This window comes from Perca fluviatilis, chromosome 1 (genome assembly GCF_010015445.1).
Source record: "Perca fluviatilis chromosome 1, GENO_Pfluv_1.0, whole genome shotgun sequence".
Lineage (NCBI taxonomy): Eukaryota > Metazoa > Chordata > Actinopteri > Perciformes > Percidae > Perca > Perca fluviatilis.
The window spans coordinates 19,748,224-19,769,633 of NC_053112.1; the positions used below are offsets into that span (position 1 = coordinate 19,748,224).

The 21,410-nt window shown below is 39.8% G+C and overlaps 1 protein-coding gene and 7 non-coding genes across 15 annotated transcripts in view; all 8 read right to left on the reverse strand.

Annotated features, from left to right (window-relative positions):
• Positions 1-6,282: 6,282 nt before the first annotated feature.
• LOC120569701 lies at positions 6,283-6,496 on the reverse strand. The gene has a single exon (XR_005640949.1). It is a non-coding gene; the product is annotated as a small nucleolar RNA U3 (small nucleolar RNA).
• An 836-nt stretch (positions 6,497-7,332) lies between these two features.
• LOC120569716 lies at positions 7,333-7,546 on the reverse strand. Its single transcript, XR_005640952.1, has one exon. It is a non-coding gene; the product is annotated as a small nucleolar RNA U3 (small nucleolar RNA).
• A 5,240-nt stretch (positions 7,547-12,786) lies between these two features.
• On the reverse strand, positions 12,787-13,002 carry LOC120569749. The gene has a single exon (XR_005640962.1). It is a non-coding gene; the product is annotated as a small nucleolar RNA U3 (small nucleolar RNA).
• An 805-nt stretch (positions 13,003-13,807) lies between these two features.
• LOC120569696 lies at positions 13,808-14,023 on the reverse strand. The gene has a single exon (XR_005640948.1). It is a non-coding gene; the product is annotated as a small nucleolar RNA U3 (small nucleolar RNA).
• An 803-nt stretch (positions 14,024-14,826) lies between these two features.
• On the reverse strand, positions 14,827-15,042 carry LOC120569645. Its single transcript, XR_005640932.1, has one exon. It is a non-coding gene; the product is annotated as a small nucleolar RNA U3 (small nucleolar RNA).
• Positions 15,043-15,864: 822 nt separating this feature from the next.
• Positions 15,865-16,080, reverse strand: LOC120569647. Its single transcript, XR_005640934.1, has one exon. It is a non-coding gene; the product is annotated as a small nucleolar RNA U3 (small nucleolar RNA).
• Positions 16,081-16,864: 784 nt separating this feature from the next.
• Positions 16,865-17,080, reverse strand: LOC120569510. The gene has a single exon (XR_005640880.1). It is a non-coding gene; the product is annotated as a small nucleolar RNA U3 (small nucleolar RNA).
• A 1,280-nt stretch (positions 17,081-18,360) lies between these two features.
• Positions 18,361-21,410, reverse strand: part of micu3a (mitochondrial calcium uptake family, member 3a) — a 29,939-nt gene continuing 26,889 nt past the window's right edge. For 7 of the 8 annotated variants that reach the window (XM_039805323.1, XM_039805340.1, XM_039805305.1 and 4 more), the window contains 2 exons: positions 20,739-20,803; positions 18,361-19,919 (listed from right to left, as the gene is read on the reverse strand). In XM_039805323.1, coding sequence (XP_039661257.1) covers positions 19,913-19,919; positions 20,739-20,803 — 72 coding nt within the window. In that variant the 3' untranslated portion in view covers positions 18,361-19,912. Of the gene's footprint in view, positions 19,920-20,734; positions 20,804-21,410 lie in introns of those variants that run through there. The other variant, XM_039805330.1, reaches the window with a different exon arrangement.

Sequence of the window (21,410 nt, forward strand, 5' to 3'; positions counted from 1 at the left end):
TTTAAGAAGACCAATGTGTAGATTGAATTCGATTTTCATTCACTGTTTGTCTCAATAATTCTGTTTCCTACTTATTTTCTACAATAAATGCTCCGTTCATTTCTTTGCATTCAAACTGGTTCTTAACATTTCTCGAGTTGAACGACCAAAGGATGGTTGAACCTGCTGCATTTAGACTTCAGCCACTGTTTCAACCTCCACACCTGAGTAAAGTGTACAAAACTTAAATGAATACATGCCAATCAAGCACAGCCTGTAATGGCCACACAGTCTGATTAGTCAAGTGAAAACACCTGTGTGAGTGTAACATATATATGTAGAGATGGTCATTCAAACAATGCACCTTTTTGACATTTTGACATGTCACAGTAGGAAAAGCAAAGGTATAAATAAAAATGAATTACGGCTGAACGCCATTTACATTTTTACTGAAGAAATAAGACATTACAAAGTCAAGAAAGCGATTATTATAGCGAGTAGAGAGTTCATAGAAAGTATATAGCCAGTAGAAAGTTTAGTTGACAGTTTATTGCTGGCAAGTTTATAATGAGCAGACAATTTATTGCAAGTATCTTATAGCAAGTAGAGAGTTAATTGCAAGTAAATTCACAGCGAGTAGACAGTTTATTGCAGGTAAATTCATAGTGAGTAGACAGTTTATAAAAGAGAATTTATAGCGAGTAGAAAGTGTATAGAGTTGATAGAGTTTAGCAAGGATTAGACATGGAACCTGTTGCGAAGAGAGGGCGTTCAGAGATGTGGGAACACTTTGATTTGATTTCGCCCAATAAGGTTGGCAATAGACTATGTTATTTTATTGCTTATCTGGGATAAGTACGCCGGTGTGCATACGGCTCTCCATAATGCGGAAAAGACTGCATTTAAATTAGCTACAACCTAAGCTATATCTTCATAATGAAATTGTTTGTGACTATAGGCAATAGGAATTTCTTAATATTTACATCTTTCATATAAATTCTGCCAAGTGCTAGTCTATTCTACTGTTTGGAATGTAGGCTTGGTGTAGCCTATTCACAAAATCTGTTGTGTGTTTGCATCTATCATGTATCATCTATCTCCACTGGCCAAGATCTTTTTTTAAAAGAATGATCACATACTATGGCCAAACATGAGAAAAGCACATCCTTTCATTGGAAAACATCACTTAAGGATACATATTGTGAATTATTTTGTAGGTCCAGTGTTTGATTTGTGACCAGAAGCTGGCCTATAATAAAAATACCTCATCCATGTTGAGGCACTTCCGTGCCAAGCATGACCGTGCCACTGCCTCTGAACAAGCTGAATCCAACAGTCAGGGTGAGTTTTTCTTCAGAACTCAGTTGTTCCTTTTCAAGTGTGAACTCAGTAGTGTCTCAATATACTTCTGTCTTAACCGTTTGTGTTTTACACATTTCAGTAGGCCTACATGCATGCATTTATCAATTACATGTAGTCATACTGCATCATTTATTAATGTACATTTGTGTTGTTATAGGAAATAGAAAGGACAGGATTGATGAAGCACTTGTCAACATGGTCATAAAAGACTCACAACCCTTCAGATTTGTGGATGATATTGGATTCCAAGCTTTTGTGAGCCTTTTGGATCAATCCTATATTCTGCCATCACGTCAAATTCTGAAAGCCATGGTGGAGCCCAAGTTTATGGAGGAAAAGCAGAAGGCCAAGGAAGAATTTCAGAAGGCTACAGCTGTGAGTCTGACCTCAGACATGTGGACATCAATCCATATGGATGCTTATCTTGCCATCACTTGTCATTTCATTGACGGTGATGACAAATTGTCCACTATTTTATTATCCGTTGATAAGTTCCCAGAGAGGCATACAGCAGCCAACATAGCTGATACAAAGAATTCTGTCATGGAGGAATGGGGGATTAAGGGAAAGGTGAGATGCCTTGTGACTGATGGAGCCGCAAACATGAGCATAGCATGTGGGACTATTTTACAAGTCAGACACAGCATTTGTATTGCCCACCCTTTAAACCTGGTTGTGAAGAAAGCCATCGACCAGACACCGGGTCTGGAAGAAATAAGGGCAAGGCAAGGAAGATTGCGGCCTATTTCAGGATGAGCACCATCGCCAGAGAGCAGCTCCTCAGCATCCAGCAGCAGATGGGGATACCTACTCACAAGCTTGTGCAGAAAGTGGAGACATGCTGGAACAGTACATATGACATGATGGCTAGACCGTATGAGCAGAGGGAACCAGTCAGTGCTGCAGTGGTGTCACTGCGCACCAATTTGGCAGCTCTGACCTCTGCTGAATACCAAAGCATAGCTGAATTCTTTGGAGCATTGTCTCCCCTAAAATAGGCAACAGTGGAGCTGTCAGCTGAAAAAACTGTCTCTGGCTCCAAAATTGTTCCCCTTGTGTGAATGCTGAGGCATGCCATAAGTACTAAACAGTGGGAAGTGAATGGTGAGATGGCTAAGCAGCTCTGCAATAACCTCACGTGGCTCATGACAGATTGAGTCACTACGAGACAGCCAGTCAACACTCCCTGGCCACTCTCCTGGATCCACGATTCAAAACAATGGGGTTTTGCAATTCAGGGAATTCTCAAAATGCTGTGAGAAGGCTCACAGCAGAATGTTCTTCTCTTTTAAGAGACAGCAGCACTCCACCTGACCCAGCAGCACAAGAGCCTGCTGAATTCCCAGGTATGAATCTATGGTTAATATTGTCATGTTTATATTGTATTTTTGTAGCCTAATGCATTGTTTTTTGTCACTATTCAGGAACTGGCCTATGGGATTTGCTGGACCAACATGTTTCAGAGACCGGGAAGATGAAAAGCGCCACTGCAAATGCCACTATAGAGGTGCAGCGGTACCCAAGTGAGCCGAACATCCCACGCTCAGAAGACCCACTCCAGTTTTGGGCACAGCACAAGCATGTGTACCCTCATTTGTATGTGGTGGCCCATAATATTCTGTGCACACCTGCCTCCTCTGTGCCATGTGAGCGGGGTTTTTCTAAAGCTGGTGAAGTGGTTAGCAAGAAACGAAAAAGGCTCAGCCCTGCGTGGTTTGTTATTGTTTTAATTTAATTTTAATTGTAATTTTTCTTCTTTGTTATTTAGTTTTGTAATCAGATATTGTGGTATTTCTCTTCTTTTTTTAAATTTCTTTTCTTTTTAGTATATGTTATGAAATGTTTTAATATTGTCTGATTAAATGTTGTTTTGGACCCCAGGAAGACTAGCTGGTCATCTAGGCGTCCGCTAATGGGGATCCTTATAGTAAATACAAAAAATACAAAAAGACTGGTTGAAATCTGATTTTCTATTTTTGCCCAAATCGCACTCGCACAACGCCAACGCGCCGATCCTCCAAACATCCACAGCTGTCCTCCGGCTCCGCTGTCCTGCCCGTCTATCTGTGCTCCGTCCTGCACTCCTGTAGCGTCCCCAACGTTTCTTTTTCGCTCTCTATCCGCTCCTCTTTCCTCCTTGTGTCTCAGCCATTTATTATCAAAATGCGCTCCCGGTGTGTTGGAGCGCGTTCCGTGTTCCTCCAGCATCTCTCCTGATGAGATCTGCCTCAGGTGCGCTGGGAGGAGTCTTCCGTTCTGTGCCAGGCAAACCAAAACACCACACTATATACAAAATAAAACACCCGAAACACCACACTATATACAACATAAGAAAACTCTGGCTGCCTGGCTCCACTTTGTGACATATATACATGTAGAAAGTACAAATATAGGCTATAAAATATGAAGAAGAATTATAAAGGACTATGGATATGCAGCCTACAAGATTTACATTCAGAATCAGAATCAGAAATACTTTAATAATCCCAGGGGGAAATTATTTTCGTTACCACTCCAGGTATACAAACAACAAATAAAAACAACATATATTATCAATACTTTAAACATATATAATAAAAACAAATATACAGTAATAATATATAAAATATGAAATGTACAGCGATAATGTGCAAATAGTGCAATAAAAAGAGAAAATGAATTTTCTGTTGAGATGATTATAGTGCGAGAAAAAAAAAAAAAGGAGAAGTGATTGTCTATTATCTATGTTTGAGATGAGATGAGAGGGGGGTGTGTGACTCTCTGAGGGAGGTGTTATAAAGTTTAATGACCACAGGCAGGAACGATTTCCTGTGGCGCTCTGTGGTGCATCTGGGTGAGAGGAGTCTTCTGCTGAAGGTGCTCCTCTGCTTGGCCAGTGTGTCGTAGAGAGGGTGGGAGACATTATCCAAGATGGACTGAAGCCTGGACAGCATCCTCCTCTCAGCCACGGTCATCAGTGTGTCCAGCTCCTCCCCCACGACATCACCAGCCCTCCTAATCAGTTTGTTCAGTCTGTTGGTGTCTGCGACCTTCATCCCACTGCCCCAGCATGTGACAGCGAAGAAAATAGCACTGGTCACAACAGACTGATAGAACATCCTCAGCATTGTCCGGCAGATGTTAAAGGACCTCAGCCTCCTCAGGAAAAAGAGTCGACTTGGCCCTTTTTGTAGACAGCCTCGGCGTGTCTAGTCCAGTCCAGTTTATTGTTTAAGTACACCCCCAGGTACTTGTACTCCTCAACAGTGTCCACAGGGACCCCCTGTATGGAAACAGGGGTCCCAGATGATTTTGCCCTCCTCAGATCCACTACAAGCTCCTTTGTTTTTGTCACATTGAGCTGCAGATGGTTAAGCTCACTCCAAGTGACAAAGTTGCCCACAACAGTCCTGTATTCATTCTCATCACCCTTTTCTATGCAGCCAACTATTGCTGAGTCATCAGAAAACTTCTGAAGGTGGCAGGACTCAGTGCAATAGTTGAAGTCCGAGGTGAAGAAGGTGAAGAGGAAGGGAGAGAGGACAGTCCCCTGTGGAGCCCCAGTGTTGCTGACCACCCTGTCAGACACACAGTTCTTTAGGCGTACGTACTGTGGTCTGCCCGTCAGGTAATCAACAATCCAGGACACGATGGGGGCCTCCACCTGCATCGCAGTCATCTTCTCACCCAGTAGAGCCGGACGGATGGTGTTGAAAGCACTGGAGAAGTCAAAGAACATGACTCTCACAGTGCTCGCAGGCTTGTCCAGATGAGTGTAGACTCTGTTCAGCAGGTAGATGATGCTGTCCTCAACTCCCAGGCTGGGCTGGTAGGCAAACTGCAGTGGATCAGTGAAGGGCCTGACCATAGGCCTTAGCTGCTCCAGGACGAGTCTCTCGAAGGTCTTCATGATGTGCGACGTCAGAGCCGCCGGTCTGTAGTCCTGAGGGCCGCTGGGACGCGGCGTCTTTGGCACAGGAACGAGGCAGGACGTCTTCCACAGCACGGGGACCCTCTGTAGGTGCAGTCTAAGGCTGAAGACTAGACTTAGTACTCCACACAGCTGGAGGGCACAGGCTTTAAGCACCCTGGGAAATACACCGTCAGGGCCAGCAGCTTTTCCATTACTGTATTAACAGAATTGTGATGAACAGTACTAGTAAATAAATAGAAGCAGAACTGCAGCAAACTATGTTGCACACTAAATATTAAAACAGAGAATATTGCACAGAATGTGAAGTATTGCACTACACGATGATGAGCCAGCACAGCTCAGCCAATCAGCATGACTCTTACAGCACAGCTGTTATGGTGGGAGTGCACAGACGGGGTGGAGAGGCAGTACTGGGGTAAAGAAAACGCTTGTATGAAAGGTATTTAGTAAGAAATAAGTAAGTAAGTTAGTAAGTAGAAAAAGTAATTAAGTTAGTAAAAAAAGTTACAAAAGTTACACTGACAAAATTTTGTCAAAGTTGTAAATACTGGCAACACAAAAGGCTAATTTCTCTCACTGACTGAAAGAAGTCAGACAAGCTGCATTACATGTAAAGTCCCAGTTTACATTTAAGACACTGTAAACTAAGAAGGAAGATATTTATTGTAATTACAGAACATGTCATACATGAAAGGGAACTAAATGGAGATTAGTGGAGACAGGTCCTGGTGCAGGTAATAAACACACAATTAAACACAATTAAAAATATGACAGTAGAGAAATAAATAAAAAATATATACATAGGCTGTATGCGGCCAAGTGGGCACAAAGTGCAGTACTGCCCTGAGTAATAACAAAAACGAAATTCATATTCAGCAGCAGTTGGTTTAGTTGATAGTAGTAGAAGTGACAATGTAGCATATGGTTTGATAACCATTTTATAACAAATATTGTTATTCTCCATAAGAAAATAATTACAGCATATTGTTCTTAACTAGATGTTGTTTTGCTTAACAGAGATTATGACTTCCACTCTGATCATATCCCCTTCCTCAATGCTCCATGAAGAAGCAAAGGACGATCATCAATGACAGAGAGCATATGAACTGAATCATTTCTCTGTCAGCTTCACGCTCAGAAAAGAATATCACGAGTCAACATCGTAGCTAGCGAAACCAAACACTTTAGAAACACATTTCTCAAGTCAAGTAATATAGAAATAATCCCTGAAAGTATAGTCTTAATAAATGTAAGGGTGAAAAAAAAGGCCATTCACAGGACGATTATTCTCACTCATGGTTCCTCCCTGCCATCACCAAGCTCCTCCACTTGCTGCGTCTCGTCCAGTCATGTGTCATTATGTAAATGAGCCAGCACAGCTCAGCCAATCAGCATGACTCTTACAGCACAGCTGTTATGCTGGGAGTGCACAGACAGGGTAGAGAGGCAGTACTGGGGTAAAGAAAACGCTTGTATAAAAGGTATTTAGTAAGTAATAAGTAAGTAAGTTAATAAGTAGAAAAAGTAATTAAGTTAGTAGTTAAAAGTTACAAAAGTTACACTGACAAAATGTTGTCAAAGTTGTAAATACTGGCAACACAAAAGGCTAATTTCTCTCACTGACTGAAAGAAGTCAGACAGGCTGCATTACATGTAAAGTCCCAATTTACATTTAAGACACTGTAAACTAAGAAGGAAGATATTTATTGTAATTACAGAACATGTCATACATGAAAGGGAACTAAATGGAGATTAGTGGAGACAGGTCCTGGTGCAGATAATAAACACACACAATTAAACACAATTAAAAATATGACAGTAGAGAAATAAAAAAAAATATATACACATACATTTAAAAGGCTGTAAGTGGCCAAGTGGGCACAAAGTGCAGCACTGCCCTGAGTAATATCAAAAACGAAATTCATATTTAGCAGCAGCTGGTTCAGCTGATATCAGTACAAGTGATAATGTAGCCTATGGTTTGATAACCATTTATAAACAAATACGATTATTCTCTAAAAGAATATAATTAAATGTCTTTAACTAGATATTGTTTTTTCCTAACAGAAATTATGACTACCACTCCAATCATACTCCCTTTATCAATGCTCCAGAAAGAAAAAAAGCATGATCATCAATGACAGAAAGCATATGAATTGAATCATTACTCTCAATCAGCTTCCCACTCAGAAAGGAATATCACTTCTTCATCATGGACAGCAAGACTGAACACTTTAGAAAAACATTTCTCAAGCCAAGAACTATAGAAATGATCCCTAAAATCAAAGTCTTAAGAGTTCTATGGCTGGAAAAAATCAAGTCATTCACAGGACGATCATTCTCACTCATGGTTCGTCTTTGCCACCACACAGGACCAAAACGACCGGCTATTGAGTAGTAAACAAAGTATATCCGTAACAAAACCATGTCAACAAAACTTAAGTCTAAACTGTTAAACTTAATTTAATGTTAACTAGTGAGCTGAACTGAACATTAAGACGTGTTTCAGTTTAGTGAGTGGGACTTGGACTACTACAGTCCGATTTCCGATTAAACTCTGAATGATTCAAGACTGTATGGCTGCAGCCTGGAGCGTCCCGTCTCATGCCGTCCCGCCTGGTGCCATCCCCGAGCTTCTACTTTCAAAATAAAAGCTGGCGTCTGGAATAAAATACTTTAAAATACTTTACTACTTTAATACTTTATATTTTTAAAGACACTGATGTGTACCTTAAGGAAAATCACAGAAAGAAACCATCAGTCTGCAACCATAAATTGCTCTAGGTAACATTATAAAATTCGTTAATGTATGGCTAAAATTGTTACTTTAACAGTTTAAACGTTTTTCAATTGATTGCAACAAACCTACCCATAGGCTCAATTTTCGGTGGGGACAGTGGGTACGCGTACCTACCAGATTTCGTCATGAGTCATTTTGTACCCACCACTTTTTTTGAAAACCTCAAGCTCAATTTAGTTTTAAAAAAAAAGTCCATAACACATATAATTCTTCAGCGACAGATGCCAAAAAATCCACAACAATCTCTATCCCCACGTATAGGGCAGGCACAGACACAGCCGCTCTGCTGCTGCGTAGGCTGCACGCTTCTCTGTTCACAACAATGCCTGTTAACGTGAAAAAGCTTAACGTGGTTTAATGTACCTAAACAACGATCAATGATCACCAAATTTCTCATGGCCATATTTGTAATGAACACTTAAGCCTGTCAAAAGAACTAAACCAAAATCCAACGATTATGAGTTAGGCTATCTCACATACATTTTCTTCTTCATTGGCGCCTATGGCGAGGAAAAAGCTTGTACCCTTTCACGTTATGACTTAAAGCCTATGAGAACCGTGGGGAGTCAATCCACAGCCGCTCCGCTGCCCTGCTGAAAATGTGAAGCAGAAACGCCTCAGACGTCATTTAACGTCCATAATAATTGGACTTTGGGTTCGATTTTTGGACAGTTTTCAGTGGTTATGAGGAGCAATATGAGAGAGAAATTTGGTAATCATTGATCATTGTTTACGTAGCCTACATTAAACCACGTTTTTATTCATTAGTAAGCTACAGGACAGCGTCTTTCAAACATGACCTGCGCGAAAGAGAGAGAAAAAAAATTAATGCGTCATTGTACCCACTACCCAGCACTTCTGGAAATGTACTTCCAAATTTGCGTCTCTGTCCCCAACACATTTCAAACCAAACTGACGCCCATAAACTTACCCGTATCTCCATCTGGAAAATTATTCAATTTTGTATTTTTGACCCTCTGAACTTACTGTTGGACAGGCCTCAGGTAACTCATCTTTACGTACCTGTAAACTCAGAAGGGCTGAAAAAGGTGACACATCATCTTTCAGCCGTGCATGCCCATGTCATTACACTGCCTCCACCATGTTTTATAGATGATGTGGTGTGCTTCGAATCAAGAGCCATCCCAAGCCTTCTCCATACGTTTCTCTTCCCATCATTCTGGTACAGGTTTATCTTAGTTTCATCAGTCCAAAGAATGCTGTTCCAGAACTGGGCTGGCTTTTTTAGATGTCTTCTGGCAAAGACTAATCTGGCTTTTCTATTCTTGAGGCTTATGAATGGTTTGCACCTTGTGGTGAACCCTCTGTATTTGCTCTCGTGAAGTCTTTATGGTAGACTTGAATAATGATATGCCTACTTCCTGGAGAGTCTTCTTCACTTCACTAGATGTTGTGAAGGGGTTCTTCTTTACCATGGAAAGGATCCTGTGATCATTAACCACTGCTGTCTTCCGTGGACGTCCGGGCCTTTTTGTATTGCTGAACTCAGCGGTGTGTTCCTTTTTTCTTAGAATGTACCAAACTGTTGATTTGGCCACTCCTAAAGTTTCTGCCATCTCTCTGATAGATTTTTTCTTTTTCTAAGGATGGCCTGCTTTACTTGCACTGAGAGCTCCTTTGACCGCATGTTCTGGATTCGCAGCAACAGCTTCCAAATGAAAATTTGTGTTGTTTCAAGCTAGAGACGCATTCGATTAGCATGAAAACAGATCCCAGAGAACGTTATTAACCAGTAGGTTCATTTTGCGCCGGAATTGTCCTTTTAGACTTGTGGCGTGAACATAGCCTCTGATACAGTGTATCACATACACTCACCTAAAGGATTATTAGGAACACCTATTACATTTTTCATTAATGCAATTATCAAATCAACCAATCACATTACAGCTGCTTCATTGCATTTAGGAGTGTAGTCCAGAGACCTGTACTACAAAGCAAGATCAACATGCCCTGGATCTCTTTCAGTTATCCGGCTTCACCTAACCTAACAACCGCGGTACCACATAAACTGTATCACGACGCTGGTTATCAACTAGTTAAGTCAACTCAGGGTTTCCCAATCCAGCGGGACGCGCGTTCACATAAAAGAGGCGGTGTTTGCACAGCACGACCAATCGCAAATATCTACCAGAGCCGCATATTTTAAACAAGAAGAGCAAACTATAATTCTACATAAATATGAAGAACACAAACACGGTTTTACAGGCAAAATGCAGGAAGGAAAGCTGGCAAAAAAAGCAGACACTGTTTTACGTAAATCACAACGCTTATCCTATCAATATCACTTCCAGTGGTGTAGTCTACGTGATAGTAAGCTCCAGGATTTCTATATAGGCTAACCACTTAAAAATGCCCAATGACACGTAACAACATAGGCTACTTTCCATTATATTTTTGATACATTTTGAATTGTCATCCGTGCTTTTTTCTTAACATCTATAGGCTGATTAAAGGTATTTTTTACCGTATATTGGTGCATTAAAGTGTATCGGAATGCAGACAATGAAGTCGTTGAGCTTCCCTCGGGGAGGACACCCAGGCCCCCCCACTACGATATGCCCCCCTTCTCCCCCAAAGGCAGATTCTGGCCAATATACAGTACAGTACACCCACTATAATATCCTACATTAGACTACACTGGTCACTTCCCCATCAGTCAGGCACAAGATCTGACCATAATTACACTTTTGCTTTCCATGAACTGTCGTTGCTTTAGCTATTTATTTCAGTTGAAAACCTGGCAGTGGTAAGCGATCATGAGAGAAAATTAAAAAAATATCAAAACATAATTCTAACCGATGTGCGTATTGGCAACACACGGCTGAAGAAGCCGACAAATAGCCTATGTAATTCACTCCTCTTAAAATCTATATCTTTCATAAAGATACCGATCAGTGAATGTTAACGGGGTTGTCGGTCTCTAAATGTTTTAACTTTTATGAGCGCACCTCTCTCTCTCTTTCTCTCTCTCTCTCTCTCTCTCTCTGCACCGAGCTCCGCCTGATCTTCTAAGAACGGTGACGCCGTTATCAATCGAGTATTGATTGGTCAGTAGGCGGTGCTTTAACACCGGTTGAGTCTCGATTTCTGTTGAGACATTCAGATGGTAGAGTCAGAATTTGGCGTAAACAGAATGAGAGCATGGATCCATCATGCCTTGTTACCACTGAGCAGGCTGGTGGTGGTGGGGGTGTAATGGTGTGGGGGATCCCTTTCGCCCTCAGAACTGCCTTAATTCTTTGTGTCATTGATTCAACAAGGTGCTGGAAGCATTCTTTAGAAATGTTGGCCCATATTGATAGGATAGGGTCAAACACAGTATTAGTATGGTGTTCCTAATAATCCTTTAGGTGAATGCATGTGTTACGTTGCACATTATGGCAAAGGGCCGGGGACATAGGCTACAGCTTGACATACGTTTCCCCAATATGTGCCAATAAAAGAAAATAGAAATACATGAACACATTCAGATTTAAAAAGCAATAATTGCATGAAAACAGGTTGTTGATGAGTCTCGAAGCTCGAGTCTGAAGTCTTTTGGGACGAGTCGCAAGTCAAGTCTGAAGTCTTTTAGGCCGAGTCCGAGTCAAGTCTGAAGTCAGCTGTTTGTGCGACTTAATTGTGACTCAAGTCCACGTCTCAGACTCGAGTCCCCATCTCTGGCTAGTGCACACACTTAATAGGCTCTGTAAAGTTCAGCTAACGCATACTAGCATTAGAGCTTGGTGGGCTGTAAACACAGAGTATAAACACAGTCTAATGGTCGGCATTTAACTAGTGATGGTCAAATGAAGCTTCGCGAACCACTGTCTTTACTTTCTGAGCTCACTAGATGGCGCTCTCTGTTCAACAAAGGGTTGAAAACACACTGAATTGCCATTGCTTTAACCTTTTTACTTGAACAGAGAGCGCCATCTAGTGAGCTCAGAAAGTAAAGACAGTGGTTCGCAAAGCTAGTGTAGTGTGTTAAGTATTCCATCTGTAATCAAGTGTCCTGCATATTGTCCAATCTGTACCAATGTATCCCGGTGGTACACAAGTGTGGTAGTTTGAATGCACATAATTTTTGTAAACGTTTTCTGCTGAGAAGCCAGTTTAGCATAGCTTCAAGATGGCTGACCCTCGTTTTGCTTCGGCAATTTTCGTGTATAGACGACAGTCCAACCCCCTATGGGCGGGTTGAAAACATGCGGAAGTAGCTCCTACTACTGGCTGTAGTCCATTGCCTCTGGGCAAGAATGCCTCTGATGACAGAAAACAATGATTTTTGCATCATCAGAGGCTTTTTTCCAGACCCACAATACAGAGATCTCTCGTCTCAGGGTGACATTGAGGGAGGGAAGCACGGTCATTCGAAAATACTACAGGGTTTCTACTGATACAAAGCTTAATGCTAAATCTGTGAATTATCCCTTTAAGTTTAATTACTAATGTTAACTATAATTTCAGTTAGCAATAATTAGCCTGTGCCTTACATATACCTTTCGCTCGATTCGGAATGATTGAGATTTCTCTTGGCACAGCTACCAGAAGACATACAACTTTTGGTTGCTCACGTCTGCAAGCCTAATTGGAAGTTGCACAGTAATGCTCAGCTCTCACAGTAAAAGTGCTTCTGCTATACTTCACTGGTCTCAGTCCAGAGCAATGAGATATTTTGTTCTACTCTTCCAACTGTCTATGGGTTAAACTTACTTTTAACATACAAGCAACCACTCTGATCATATTCCCTTCCTCAATGCTCCATGAAGAAGCAAAGAACGATCATCAATGACAAACAGTATATGAACTGAATCATTACTCTCTGTCAGCTTCACGCTCAGAAAGGAAAATCACGACTCATCATCGTAGGTAGCGAGACCAAACACTTTAGAAACACATTTCTCAAGTCAAGAACTATAGAAATGATCCCTGAAAGTATAGTCTTAATAAATGTAGGGGTGAAAAAAAGAGGCCATTCACAGGACGATTATTCTCACTCATGGTTCCTCCCTGCCATCAACAAGCTCCTCCACTTGCTGCGTCTCGTCCAGTCATGTGTCAGTATGTAAATGAGCCAGCACAGCTCAGCCAATCAGCATGACTCTTACAGCACAGCTGTTATGCTGGGAGTGCACAGACGGGGTAGAGAGGCAGTCCTGGGGTAGAGAAAACACTTGTATGAAAGGTATTTAGTAAGTAATAAGTAAGTAAGTTAGTAAGTAGAAAAAGTAATTAAGTTAGTAGTTAAAAGTTACACTGACAAAATTTTGTCAAAGTTGTAAATACTGGCAACACAAAAGGCTAATTTCTCTCACTGACTGAAAGAAGTCAGACAAGCTGCATTACATGTAAAGTCCCAGTTTACATTTAAGACAATGTAAACTAAGAAGGAAGATATTTATTGTAATTACAGAACATGTCATACATGAAAGGGAACTAAATGGAGATTAGTGTAGACAGGTGCTGGTGCAGGTAATAAACACACAATTAAAAATATGACAGTAGACAAATAAATAAAAAATATATACATAGGCTGTATGCGGCCAAGTGGGCACAAAGTGCAGTACTGCCCTGAGTAATAACAAAAACGAAATTCATATTCAGCAGCAGTTGGTTTAGTTGATAGTAGTAGAAGTGACAATGTGGCATATGGTTTGATAACCAATTTCTAACAAATATTATTCTCCAAAAGAAAATAATTACAGTATAATGCTTTTAACTAGGTGTTCTTCTTAACAGAGATTATGACTACCACTCTGATCATATCCCCTTCCTCCATGCTCCATGAAGAAGCAAAGAACGATCATCAATGACAGAGAGCATATGAACTGAATCATTTCTCTCTGTCAGCTTCACGCTCAGAAAAGAATATCACGACTCATCATCGTAGTAAGCGAGACCAAACACTTTAGAAACACATTTCTCAAGTCAAGAACTATAGAAATGATCCCTGAAAGTATAGTCTTAACGAATGTAAGGGTGAAAAAAAGAGGCCATTCACAGGACGATTATTCTCACTCATGGTTCCTCCCTGCCATCAACAAGCTCCACTTGCTGCGTCTCGTCCAGTCATGTGTCATTATGTAAATGAGCCAGCACAGCTCAGCCAATCAGCATGACTCTTACAGCACAGCTGTTAAGCCGGAGAGTGCACAGACAGGGTAGAGAGGCAGTACTGGGGTAAAGAAAACGCTTGTATAAAAGGTCTTTAGTAAGTAATAAGTAAGTAAGTTAATAAGTAGAAAAAGTAACAGAAGTTACACTGACTAAATTTTGTCAAAGTTCTAAATACTCGCAACACAAAAGGCTAATGTCTCTCACTGACTGAAAGAAGTCAGACAAGCTGCATTACATGTAAAGTCCCAGTTTACATTTAAGACACTGTAAACTAAGAAGGAAGATATTTATTGTAATTACAGAACATGTCATACATGAAAGGGAACTAAATGGAGATTAGTGGAGACAGGTCCTGGTGCAGGTAATAAACACACAATTAAACTCAAATACAAATATGACAGTAGAGAAATAAATAAAAAATATATACATAGGCTGTATGCGGCCAAGTGGGCACAAAGTGCAGTACTGCCCTGAGTAATAACAAAAACGAAATTCATATTCAGCAGCAGTTGGTTTAGTTGATAGTAGTAGAAGTGACAATGTAGCATATGGTTTGATAACCAATTTCTAACAAATATTATTCTCCAAAAGAAAATAATTACAGAGTAATGCTCTTAACTAGATGTTGTTTTGCTTAACAGAGATTATGACTACCACTCTGATCATATCCCCTTCCTCAATGCTCCATGAAGAAGCAAAGAACGATCATCAATGACAGAGAGCATATGAACTGAATCATTACTCTCTGTCAGCTTCACGCTCAGAAAAGAATATCACGACTCATCATCGTAGTTAGCGAGACCAAACACTTTAGAAACACATTTCTCAAGTCAAGAACTATAGAAATGATCCCTGAAAGTATAGTCTTAATAAATGTAGGGGTGAAAAAAAGAGGCCATTCACAGGACGATTATTCTCACTCATGGTTCCTCCCTGCCATCAACAAGCTCCTCCACTTGCTGCGTCTCGTCCAGTCATGTGTCAGTATGTAAATGAGCCAGCACAGCTCAGCCAATCAGCATGACTCTTACAGCACAGCTGTTATGCTGGGAGTGCACAGACGGGGTAGAGAGGCAGTACTGGGGTAGAGAAAACACTTGTATGAAAGGTATTTAGTAAGTAATAAGTAAGTAAGTAAGTTAGTAAGTAGAAAAAGTAATTAAGTTAGTAGTTAAAAGTTACACTGACAAAATTTTGTCAAAGTTGTAAATACTGGCAACACAAAAGGCTAATTTCTCTCACTGACTGAAAGAAGTCAGACAAGCTGCATTACATGTAAAGTCCCAGTTTACATTTAAGACAATGTAAACTAAGAAGGAAGATATTTATTGTAATTACAGAACATGTCATACATGAAAGGGAACTAAATGGAGATTAGTGGAGACAGGTCCTGGTGCAGGTAATAAACACACAATTAAACTCAAATACAAATATGACAGTAGATAAATAAATAAAAAATATATACATAGGCTGTATGCGGCCAAGTGGGCACAAAGTGCAGTACTGCCCTGAGTAATAACAAAAACGAAATTCATATTCAGCAGCAGTTGGTTTAGTTGATAGTAGTAGAAGTGACAATGTAGCATATGGTTTGATAACCAATTTCTAACAAATATTATTCTCCAAAAGAAAATAATTACAGAGTAATGCTCTTAACTAGATGTTGTTTTGCTTAACAGAGATTATGACTACCACTCTGATCATATCCCCTTCCTCAATGCTCCTTGAAGAAGCAAAGAACGAACATCAATGACAGAGAGCATATGAACTGAATCATTACTCTCTGTCAGCTTCACGCTCAGAAAAGAATATCACGACTCATCATTGTAGTAAGCGAGACCAAACACTTTGGAAACACATTTCTCAAGTCAAGAACTATAGAAATGATCCCTGAAAGTATAGTCTTAATAAATGTAGGGGTGAAAAAAAGAGCCCATTCACTGGACGATTATTCTCACTCATGGTTCCTCCCTGCCATCAACAAGCTCCTCCACTTGCTGCGTCTCGTCCAGTCATGTGTCATTATGTAAATGAGCCAGCACAGCTCAGCCAATCAGCATGACTCTTACAGCACAGCTGTTATGCTGGGAGTGCACAGACGGGGTAGAGAGGCAGTACTGGGGTAAAGAAAACGCTTGTATAAAAGGTCTTTAGTAAGTAATAAGTAAGTAAGTTAATAAGTAGAAAAAGTAACAGAAGTTACACTGACTAATTTTGTCAAAGTTCTAAATACTCGCAACACAACAGGCTAATTTCTCTCACTGACTGAAAGAAGTCAGACAGGCTGCATTACATGTAAAGTCCCAGTTTACATTTAAGACACTGTAAAATAAGGATAAGGATATTTATTGTAATTACAGAACATGTCATACATGAAAGGGAACTAAATGGAGAACACAGGTCCTGGTGCAGGTAATAAACCCATCCAATTAAACTAAAACTTAAATTAAAAATATGACAGTAGAGAAATACAATATACACACACATTTAAAAGGCTGCAAGTGGCCAAGTGGGTGCAGTACTGCCTTGAGTAATACAAAAATATCACATTTAGTAGTAGTTGGTTCAGTTGATAGCAGTAGAAGTGATAATGTAGTCCTCAGGTGGACAATCATTTAGTAACAAATTCTCTGCAAAACATAACTGAAAGTTAAACCTAAACACTTAATTTTGTAACATAGCTTACGACTACCACTCTGATCATACTCCCTTCCTCAATGCTCCACGAAGAAGCAAAGAACGATCATCAATGACAGAGAGCATATGAACTGAATCATTACTCTCTGTCAGCTTCACGCTCAGAAAGGAATATCACGACTCATCATCGTGGGTAGCGAGACCAAACACTTTAGAAACACATTTCTCAAGTCAAGAACTATAGAAATGATCCCTGAAAGTATAGTCTTAACAATTCTGCGGCTGAAAAAATCAAGTCATTCACAGGACGATCATTCTCACTCATGGTTCGTCTTTGCCGTCACACAGGACCAAAACGACCGGCTGTTGAGTAGTAAACAAAGTATAACCGTAAAAAAAACCATGTCAATAAAATGTAACTGTTAATAAAGCTGTTGATTTAATGGTAAAGTCCAATTCAATAAAACCCACAATGCTTTGCGAATTGAGTCACAGACGTCCGTGCATTTTCTATAATTGTTGATTTATTAAAGAAATGTACGAGGTAAAAACTTTACAACTGACCGGGCTGTTTGGAGAATAAACAACGGGACGACAGAGACGACGCGTAACGTATTAAAAGTAGTGAAGTTTGGGTTTACACGAGATAGTCGACAAGCAAAACGGTGCGTTGTTTGTAATGTTCCTGACAGAAACCTGGCAAAGAAATAGAGTTCCGCTTACAACCGCTACGCCAGATCATTTTTACCGTTCTTGTAACATACCGCTCCCGCTTTTTTTCTGTTTAACCAGCAGTTGCTTTCCTGCGGCATATAAGGGCAGCATTTCATTAGGTAACGTAATAACTTCATGTACCCAAAACTGTTAGAAACATTGGAAAATACCATAGACTGCATAAGGAAAATACACTATCACCAAGATGGACAGGACGTTATTAAGTTGTAAAGGTTATAAATTATGACAACTAACAACACATTTCGAACTTTCTAGAAAAGCTGATTATTTACTTACACGTTAAGTTAACGTTACCACAGGTCTCAACCTAAATACCGAGGCCAGGTGAGATTACGTTAATTTCTTTTGCTTCTGTAGCTAGTTCGATAAACTACAAATAAGATTAAGCAAACACAAATAAAATGGGAAGAAGGCAACATAGTCACGTTAGTAAACGACTGACAGCCCTACCTATTTACAGTAATGTCTGTACCATAGACTATTAATATTAATACGGTCTGGTCTGTAGCCTACATAATGCATTAACCGCCAACGTTAGCCAACTTAGTTAGCATGTTCACCCTCAGTGCTTCAAATGTCCCACAACCTCCTCGATCTCTGTCAACTAACCTTTTCTTGACGCCTCATTAGTGGCATTGTAACATCCAACTTACGATATAGTTCGCAACTGTGGGGCTGCAGCATACATGTTTTATCTCCCATGAATGTTTCAGTTTTAACGCAAAAATCAGGGGTAGCATGTCCGTTTTCTTCAATTAAAAAGTGGTTGCGTTTCGTTGCGCATGCTCAGTGAATACCACGGATTTCGCATACATGTATTCTTAAAATAGTTTATTCATGCATGAACATTAATCCACCAGGTCCACTGAGGTGACAAATACATTAATTATTGCAACATGATGAGAATAATTTACATTATGAGGAATAACTTTACATTTTCTTCATGTCTAGAGTTCCTTAATTTCGATATATTCAAAATATATTCCATATACCACACCAAGACATTCAAAAATCGTATTAAATGATTTATAATATATTACAACATTAGATATTGGGTGATGAATCACAGATAGTAGGCTATGCCTACATATAGTGCAATCAATGCACATGTTTTGCAGTTCGGTTACTGTTAAAAGCTCCATAGTGCTAAATTATTTGCTGAATATGTGACATTTTTCGGATGACAAAGGGAATGGAAAGAAGGCACCTATGTGGACATCTATGTCATATATAGACATATATATTGCCATCATACATGCAACTAAGACACTAAACAGGTTCAAGACATGTCAAATATTGAAATTACAATACAATTACTAGATTACAAAATCCCATCCAATGTCAAATCTAGGTCAAATAAATCGGTGCTGTAGTTATATTAGGATAATATAGTGTCCTTACTGTAGCAATAGTGTTTATATAAGTGCAAAGCATCACATCAACTAGCTAGATGAGATCAAACAAAATGTAAGTAAAAAAAGACAGATAATTAAACAGAGGTGAAGACAATACATACTAACAACACGTTCATTCATTCCCACGATTTCAGTCTTAGGCTATATATTAACTAACATTACTGTTATTCATTGTACATGGATAACGTTATCATTATCAAACATTTTTTTGTTTTTTAAATACTGTTGTGCTCTTTAAGTTGTTACAGTTTGTAGTGCAGCAGTTCAGCTAATTATTCTTACCTAAAAAGGAATATATACTGTGTGTGTATATATATAGTTTTAATTAGTAATGGAAAAAATGTCGTTCATTAAGTGAAAATATAATTTGGTTGGTCGAACTTTAAACATGCTGTAACTTGCTTAGTTATAGCTATATACTATTGTTATAAAATGTTTTTTTATAGCTTTTAAAAAAGGTAGATTTATCCAAAATAGAAATAATCATTAGTTGCAGTTCCACTGACTGTTGAGGAGGTGCCATGCTTGGAGATTAAAGTCATAGTCTAATCTTCTTTATGTACACTGTAAATCGCAATGTACTTTGGCATCAGATCAAGACGACTGGGAAAACAGGACCAAAACAGGAGATGTGTTGCTCATTATCATCATACAGTGATACAGAGTGTCAGTAAGCTGTGTGCAGGCATGCTTGTAGTTATTGTAGTTGCTTTGGAAGTTGAATGGAGATCTGCCCTTAAAAACACAATGTTAACCCACGCCACTGGCTATAAAAGTCAGAGCTCAAGTTTTACTTTATGCCGTCATCACACTTTTTCCTTCATGTTTGTTTTCTGCCTTCTTTCTCCCTCCTCCTCTACGGCTTCTCTGTGTACCTCTTCCAGAGCTGGTGCACTTGTCTTCTGGCCCCAGAGCGAACACAGGCGGAGAAGGAGGTGTGGTGTCGGCCCTTCACCTGGTAAACACAGAGCAAAGGGAGGCACAGTCATGCTGGTAGCCAGAAGTCAGTTCTTTTAACTGTGAGTTATACTACAACTACAGTGAAAAGAAAATATTCCAGTCACAAGGAGATAGAAATTCAGGGGTCTATATTTGTATCTCATCCTATTTGATGGACTAAAAGTGCTGAAGTGATGGGAAAACGTTTTCAAAAGCCCAACGATACTTTGCATCATTTTGAGCTGTCCGGACATGATGGATTCTCCAATATGAAGACATTGAGGAACCCACTGTTGCAACTCTGTACACATAGTGGCACACCTTGAACATTTTCCAGTTTACAGGAAGTACAAGTAATGTTTACCGTGAATGTACAATGTGATGAACAAATCTAGACATGGCATGTATTTTTTAACAAAGTGTAGGTAATTATTGAGAAATTTAGCTAGCAAAGTGAAAAATCCATTTTGCATGTAACAGGTCATTTTACTGTTAAGAAGTGGTTACCACCTGACCTAACTCAACTGTACCCATGCTTTAATGCAGTAGGACCAGGCACTGAGTCAAGATTAAGGTTTGCTTGGTGGGTGAGAGATATTAGTGAAGTTTATAGTCATATTGGTAATATTGCTATTGATACATATAATTACAGAACCATATCATATCCCATATCAAGGTCAAATGGTTGAAAGTCAGAGAGGAAAAGTGAGGAGTTTTATTGTGGTTGATGCTATTGTTACTTCCTGTAAATGACAGCTCAAGATATGAAATATAAAAAAATAAAATGATGAAAACAATGAACATCATGAACCAACGTTCTGTTGTTGGTGGTACTTATCTGCCTGCCAGCTCCCTCTTCAGACAGGATTTAAAAGACGTGGCGCGCTCCAGAGATTTATAGCCCTGAGAGGTCAGTGGATAGACATCATGAAAAAGAGGAAAGGAAAAAGAAGGGAAATCACAGGGAGGAAAGGAAGAAATAAAGAGGGGGGGGGGTCATTACAGAGAGGTTGGAATGATGGGCGCACAGATGAGTGTGGCAGAAAGAGAGGAGATTAAGGATGCAAGCAAAGCAAAGAGAGAGGGAGATAAAGACAGAACACTGTTAATAAGCCAAGACTGTGAGTCAGAGATAGCATCCAAAGAAGCCCATAAGGTCATACACATGTAAGGTGTAAGGTATCACTGATGTGCAATGTTAGTGATGTTTGTGGCATATTAGGCAAACTGTAAGCTTGTAACAACCTGACATCTCATTTACAGTATGTGTTTCACTTCTATTGTAAATGAGGCTCTGGACGGTAGTATGATACACAATGCACCACTAGAGGGGAGTGTCTCTCCGTGGGAACAACACTATATAGTTGCTCAAGGTAATTTCCAGTTCAGTTGGAGTTTTTCATCATTTCAAGTAAATTCATTGATGTTGTTACCAGCTTCTTCCTAGAAGCTGTCACCCTACATGGCCAAGATTTAACCCTCACAACCATGTCAATATTACTGTAAGATG